This window comes from Triticum urartu, chromosome 3A, assembly GCF_056163025.1.
Source record: "Triticum urartu cultivar PI428250 chromosome 3A, HENAU_Tu73, whole genome shotgun sequence".
NCBI classification, from domain to species: Eukaryota; Viridiplantae; Streptophyta; class Magnoliopsida; order Poales; family Poaceae; genus Triticum; species Triticum urartu.
In genome coordinates, this window is record NC_141875.1 from 315,234,614 (window position 1) to 315,242,369 (window position 7,756).

General features: G+C 48.5%; 1 protein-coding gene and 1 pseudogene across 1 annotated transcript; both read left to right on the top strand.

Annotated features, from left to right (window-relative positions):
* Positions 1-4,515: 4,515 nt before the first annotated feature.
* LOC147979560 (uncharacterized) lies at positions 4,516-5,303 on the top strand (annotated as a pseudogene).
* A 920-nt stretch (positions 5,304-6,223) lies between these two features.
* On the top strand, positions 6,224-7,276 carry LOC147979561 (uncharacterized). The gene has a single exon (XM_087516759.1). The coding sequence runs from the start codon at positions 6,224-6,226 to the stop codon at positions 7,274-7,276; it is 1,053 nt and encodes a 350-aa protein (XP_087372885.1).
* Positions 7,277-7,756: the final 480 nt, after the last annotated feature.

Sequence of the window (7,756 nt, forward strand, 5' to 3'; positions counted from 1 at the left end):
GCATCTGCTTTTTCTGTGTTTTATGATCATGTTCATTGTTTCGATCTAATAATTTATCCGGTGACTAAATGTTGTGTACGTTATATTAAAGTTTTTGGCTGAGATTTGGAAATCACCAGTAGAACACACTGAAAGCTCCAGAGGGCTTCTTATTAAGTTTGTACCTTTTATCGTTATGCAATTGAAAATTTGTATCTATGATATGCACACATGCTTGGCCATGTATCTTAGATATATCATCTATGTGCATCTAGAAGTTTATAAATGGTAAAACGATGTCCATCATGGTTGCTCTAAAATGTACTACATGTAGCCTTCTAATTCATATATCATGCACTCATTACTTCTGATATGCATGTTGAGTTTAGATTTTCTCAAGGTACTGTAAAGCAGAAGAATATATGCTGTTGGGGGATTGACATTCTAATCAAGAAACAAGCCATGTGTGAAGATTTTCTTTCTAAATATCTTCCAATATTTCTAAGAAGGTCAAATTTCTTTGTTTACTTTTGCATGTTATTTCCTTTTTCAGATTGTTAAAGAGCTTCTCTGTATGCTATGATTACTGCAAAGTTACTTGATTAGACAGAACATTATTGCAATGCATATGTCGTATTTACATTGAACTAGAGCATGTTTCTTTAGTCTTAACTGATTTTCATATTGTGGTAACTATAGAGTGCAATATGGAATGTGCTTATTATATTTTCCATACCTTTCAGAGATGTTATTCTTTATAGAGAATGAAAAGCTTTTGGTGCATTGAGGGTTTTGGATCCTTTATTATTTGTTGATGTTTCCCTCTCTGTTATGAATAGATCCTTAGGTCAACCATATTGCTACATTTTTTAGATAGAAAACACTGCTTGCTGCTACTATTTCAAAATCCTATACACGTAGGAGATTCATCCCCACTAACCTATTTATCTAAACATGCAGCATATCCACGTCATCACCATGCCCAACGAATAGTCAAATTGTTCTTCGCACGGAACTTAACTATTTTTCAAGCATTTCCCTCTGTCTTACTAAAAAAATTATGTTGGCAAACCTAAAAGTAGTCTCATGAGGAAAAACATAAACAATAAATCTGATGGATTTTCTAATAGCAATGATATTTTAAATAAATGCATTGATATGTTAATATGGAACGAGAAATAGCTAGCCCGTGATGTTGCACGGGTTGATTAACCGTTCAGCCATACATACTCCACATCTAGGTGACTAATATTTATATTCAATATTTTTTACAATTATACAATAATAAAATACAATAAATCATATTTATTATTAGTGTTATTTATTATATTATCATCAAACATTCATGCTCCTTACAACCAAATCCCACAATAATATGTTGCAAAGCATTCCCCCAACAATGTGCCGGGTATCATCTAGTTATTCCAATGATTCACCCACCTAGCCATGTTGTGAAGGAAGTATATTTTGCATCCACCCACTTGATCCCAATTTTGCGTGGATGTTATACATACTATAGGACCCCACCACACCAAATATTAGCCTCATTAGCTTCACCATTTGAGCATAGCTAGCTCTACAACTTTATGTACCTAATGTCCAGTTGTACATGAAGTACCCTTTATGTTCACACCCTTGCCACCAAAATTTACATGCATGTGCAGCACAAAATAATACTCCCAAAGCCTACTGTTTAGCAAGCTAATTTACAAAGGAAGTAATAGCTACACTGATACATTAGCCACTAAATTTTGTATACACATAGTTCCTCCTATCAAACACCACTCCAACAAATTTTGTAATGTTTGGCAGAGCAAAATTCAAACGTCAAGCATCAAACACTTGTTGATAAAAACTCAGATGGAATACCAACTTACAATTAAACTTTCCTAGACTCCAACCAGCACACTCAAACTCCCTAATAACCATGCCTGATATACTGGACATGCTCGTGCATGCTAGAACAGACCAGAGCATGCCACACCAGTGGTGACCACAACCCTGGCAGGCAAAATCATGCACTCTACGCAGGACAGTGCACTTCCCGCGCTCGCCCCCTCGGCCACGCTACGTCCCAACCCCTCCCAGCGTGTCAAAGGTACAGCCCAGTCCCCCATGATCTTGTAGAAGGCCTCGCCTGTCCCCGGGCGGCCAGCTCCTCGCCAGTAGGACTCGCCGGAAGAATCCAACCTCGCTGGCGTACTACTTTCCCGTGAGCCCACGCCCCCCTCTTCTCCTTCTTTTCCGCTGCACCAGCCTACCTCCTAGCCATCCCACGACGGTGTAGCCTCTGCAGGCCTACTCTCTGGCCTGCTAGAGCCGCCGAGCCCCGTCCATGGTCCCGACGACGGCCATTCCCGGCCGAGCGCATCACCTCCTCTCCGTCTATAAACAAGACCCCAAGGCTTCACTTCCAACTCGCACCGTTCCTCTCTTCTCTCGTACCATTACAAGATGATGCCCTCATCCTATAGCACCATCCCGTTCTCCCCACTGCCACCATGGCCACCACATGACCTCGGTTGATTTCGAGCAACACATCCCTCCCTCGCCCCCGAAGGGCTGCCCAAAGGATGCCCCTCACTCCAGCGAGCACGCAAGTGCCTGCGCCCGACCGTTTCCCCCCATGGAAATGCCGGAATCATTCGGAGCTGCTGCCCTTTGCCAAGGCCGCATACCTGGACGCGAGCCGAGCCGAGCCGGGCTCGCCCCGAGCCTGCCTTAGCTCGCCTCTTCTCGAGCCGAGCCGAACCGAGCCTAGTGGTCAGACGAGCTAGAGATTGGGGCTCGGCCCAAGCTTGCCTCTTGCTCGGTGCAGCTCGGGAGGCTCGGCAAGCCTAACAACAACTGGTCACTGCCACGTAGGGCCACCATCTGGAGCGCCCGGGAACGGCAGTGGAGGATGGCACCCGGCAGCATGCGGGCGTCGGGATGGTGCTGCAGGGGCGTGAGGAACTTGCCAGCAGGACGGCCACGGGAGCTTGACGTGGTCATCTCCGTTTCCGGCGGCCGCGGGGCGTGAGGAACTTGCCAGCAGGACGAGGGGAGCGAGCAAGTCGTCAACTACAACGGCCGCAGCGGCGAGCAGGAAGAGAACGCCGGCGAGCGTGGCCTCAGCCTGGTGGTTCGTCTGCGTGTACGCAGCCGCGCTGGAGGCCGGGATGCAAAGCTCGCGCCGACGCAGGGGCTTGGGGAGGAAGGAGAGGAGGGAAGGGAGGAGCAGAGGGGAGCGGTGGCGTGCTGTCAACGACGCCCAGGCAGGCGGAGTGCGGCGGCGACGAGCAAGTGAGCAACCGTAGCGATTGATTCCCCCGTCTGTCTCTCTGTAGTCATTTCGCTGGGCTAGATGGGCTCAATTGGGGTGCGTGTTGTTCATCTGGGCTTCGCTGGGCTGCGAGTGTTTAGCTCGCGAGTTGGACCGAGCCGAGTCAGGCTCGGCTTGAGGTAGAAACAAACCCAAAAGCACAGCTCAGCTCGGCCTCTTTACTTGTCAGGCCGAGCCTAGCTCGGGCCGAGTTGCAGCGAGCGCGAGCCGAGCCCAAAAGCTCGAGCTGAACGTCCAGATTTAGTCTAGACCCACCTGTCGGCGAGGCAGAGCTGCCACACTGGATAAGTAAAACGCATTCGTGAGAGTACGCTTTATTTGGAGAAAGTGTACATAGCGCCAAACAGATACCAGAATACGCTTGAATCCAGTGGAAAGCGTATTCCAGGGAAGTCGTGGCCATTAGATTCTGCCAAGTACCCGGTTGAGAAATTTATTCACAAATAGGTCCCTGATCTTCCATCCTTCATATCTCCTTCACCGTAACTCAATTTTCGATGATTCAGATGCCCACGTTCTCTGCTCGTCGAGCACCACATGCTGGGATCATCTCACGAACATTTCACATAGTTAAATCACCATTTTACCCTTGGTCCTGTATAGGCCATTTCGAAGCATCGGAACCCTTCCCGTTGCTATCAGGCACTATCTGTAACCCCCTGATAGGCCCCAGGTACGAAGTCAAGTCAATATCTCTAATGCAGACCTTGAGTTTTCACTCGTTATTCTTGCATATTTTGGTTCTGTTTTGTCGGTTTCTGCCGACGCATTTGCTTGATTGGTTTACCTAATGTTTATTTTACTTTCAGTTGTTTACTTCTGTTGTAGTGTAAATGCTTACTTATGTTTGTTCCTACATGCCAGTGATAAAACACATACTGGTGTGAGGATTGTACCTTCATTATTGTTTATTATTTCTGTTAAGATTAAACTATAATCTGTAATTAAGGGAAATCTCCCCTTGCCCATCGAACGAGCGGTTGCGCCCGCACGGACGCCTGTGTCCGTCGCAACCGTCGCCTCTCTCCCGTCCTCCTGGAACCGATGCATCTCTTCGGGATCGTCGCATCTCTCCAGGGGATATATATACTCTCTGTAACCATCGATCAATCACTTTCCGATTCAGAACACGTTATTAGCCCGTAGAACAACCAGCGAGAGCAAAAGGCAACAGAGGAAGGAGAAGAGACGAAGCACTCGCCGCCGGTGAGATGACAGGCCTCGTCTCCTTCTTCCTCCGTCTGATCCGCGAGGACGGTCGCCGCTACCGCCTCATTGCCCTTCGCCGCCATGGAGTTGGTGGCCACCGCCGTTTCCGTCGCCGGATGCAAGCCATCCATCGATTCGGCCGCAGCGCCGCTGGACGTGGCGCTCCTGGCCGCCACCGCGCCGCTGGACGTGGTGCTCCTGGACGCACCGTGCCACTGGACGCGCCCACGATGGTGCCCCGTGCGCCCGTGGCCAGGCGCCCATGGGGTTCGACCCCTGGCTAGTGGCCGGCCCGAGCGCCTCCATGGTGCACAGGGCTGCAGCCGCGCCTGCACCGCCCCCTGGATCTCCGCCTCCACCACCTCCTCCACCGGCCGCGTGGCTCGCGCCATCGACGCCAACGCCCGCCGCCGAGGCCGCCAGCCCGCCCGGATACTGCCCCGTGCCGATGCACGCCGTCGTGAACGAGGAGGAGGTGCTCGCCTTTGTCTCCACGCCGACCGGTGCCTCCGGAGTCGTCCGCCTTGGAGCAGGCATGGAGGACAGTGCCGCCACCGCCACGCCTCAACAGGAGACGGCCGCGGGCTCGAGCAGCCGCACTGAGCAGCGCTTCGACCGCCTTTTCAGGCGCGCCGTCGCAACCCTCGGCCGCCGTCCCGCCCGCCACGCCGGCTCGTGGGCTCCGGCGAGCCTCGGACTCGCCAGTGCCGCACCAGGGACTGCTCGCCCGGATCACGTCGTCGTCGATTCTTCTTCGGACGAGGAGGGGTCGTCGGTGCTACGCCGGTGACCACCGGAATCGCGAGGGCCTGCGGCGGCCCCTCCTCCCGCCGGCGCCGCCGTGTGACAGTGGGGATCGAGCAGAGGTGGTGGTGCGGGGTTCGGATACTCTGACCCTTATCCAATCCGCCCGCTCCCCCCTGTCTTATGCGGTGCGGCGGCGTGTGGGCCGGCCAAAGGCCGGGCAGGCCCAGGCCCAGGCGCCCGCGGCCTCCCCCCCTGTTCAATGCTATGGCGGGTGGGCCGGCCAGAAAGTGTGGATTTTTTCTTTCTCTGTTTTCTTAACATTAGTACTAATTATTGTATTTGTGCAATTTCAGTCTATGTTTAGTACTGTTTAGTATTTAGGTTGACTACTACTTACATTTTAGTCCTGTTCTGGATTTATTCTATGTTAGGACTTGTGTAATTATTAGTAGGCGTGTTTATATTATGTAATGGATTGATAATATAAATAAAGTACCGGATTTCATCTGGGAAGAACGACATGTTCCATGTGTTTACCACATCTCATTTTTACCGAACATGTCTTTGCGATTGAGATCTTCTCTCGCATATCAAACTTGCAAATTTTTGAATGTTTCTCCCTCATTTTATTTGGAATCACAAGGTAATGAGCTGTGATCTACTGCTTATTTGCAGACTGTCCTCTCTTACTGTGAGGTCTACGCTTTGTCGTTCTCGACAAACGATTACCTCCAACGTGTATTCCTTATATTTGAACTGTAGCATACACAAGGTAATGGCGATGTAGCCTATTACTGTGTGATCTAAGTGATCTTCAAAGTGTTATGTTCACACAATTGAGGTTGAGAATTTTTCAAGTTTACACTTGAGTATCAAATTTTTGCATTCTTATTACACAACCATGATGGTTTTTAATTTACCACCCGTAAATTAATTATCTCTGGTTCTCCCATGTAGGCGAAGATGACTACCAAAGAGTTTGAGGAGCTTGCCCTCAATGGCCACAATTACCCTACATGGGCTATGGACATCAAGATCAGTCTTGCGTCCCATGGGATAGCGCGTGCAATACAACCCCTGGAGACTCCTCTCCCGGATGGGGCCACGCCGCTGACAAAACAGCAAAATTATGCTGCTTTATTCATCATAAGGCACCATATTCATCCAGATCTCAAGTCTGAGTATTTACAAGAGGAATCTCCTAGTACTCTGTTTCTGGCCCTCAAAACGAGGTATGAACAGCAGAAGGCAGTAGTCCTGCTAGAAGCACTCCATGATTGGACTCATCTCCGTCTTCAGGATTTCAAGTCCATCAGTGAGTACAATCATGCTGTTCATAAGATATGTTCCAAATTGCGTTTTTGTGAGAAGGAACCTACTGAGGGGGAGAAGATAGAGAAAACTTTGTCTACTATGCTCCCTTCAGATAGGATCCTCCAACAGCAATACCGTGCTCGTAACTACACTGTCTATTCCGAGCTTATTCACATGTTACTTCAGGCTGAAAAGCATGATGAGCTACTCGCTAAGAATGGCTCTCAGCGCCCAGTTGGGGCACAACCTTTACCTGAAGTCCATCTGAATGTTGCAAATAGACAGAAGTTTAATGGTACCCCTCGGGGTAAACAATCCAATTTTGAGTATAAGCGAAAGCGCAATGGGAATAGGAGATCTAGATACCCAGGCAAGGGAAAAGGCACTTCAAAGCTCAGGTTTGATAAATCTAAGCTTTGCAACAAGTGTGGATGCTCCACGCATTCTACTGAAAAGTGCACAATGCCCAAGCATCTGGTTATGCTGTACCAGCAATCTCAGGGACGCAAAGCACCTCAAGGGAAAAGGTTTGAAGCCAACTTCAACCTTCATCCGGATAGCGCAAAAGGAGCTGGTGGTTCGCACGATGTTCCTCCTGGACCGAGCGACGCCGTGATTCCTTATCTGCCTGAGGCTACTGCTGAAATGGAGAACACGTTGATTGAGTACACAGCAAACAACGTGTTTGGCGACTTCGACTAGTCCCTCAATCTCCTAGTGATCTACTTAATTATGTCCATTTGTGATGATTGTAATAAGAACATAAGTTTGTTGTTGTCTTTATATTGTATTGTATTAGCACATTTGATATAATAAAGATTGTATTCTATATATTACTATGAGGTTTTCTTATTGAAAATTCTTTGTTTTATATAGTTTTCTACGGGGACAATCCGATGGAAGAGGAATTATGCCTTGTGGACAGTGGTGCCACAAACTCCATACTGAGGGAGATGAAATATTTCCAAACTCTGAAAAAGACAAATGGAGATATTCTAACTATCGCTGGACGCGATACTGTGATTGTTGGTACTGGACGTGCCATATTCACCCTCCCAAGTGGTACATATGTGATAATTGAGGATGCTTTACTGTATTCCGATTCTGCACGTACCCTGATCAGTTATCGAGATATCCGTAAAAATGGTTTTCATATTGAAACCCATGAAGACAACAAAGAGG

Coding starts and splice junctions, on each gene's coding strand:
- LOC147979561 (XM_087516759.1), top strand. CDS start 6,224: ATGACTACCAAAGAGTTTGAGGAGCTTGCCCTCAATGGCCACAATTAC.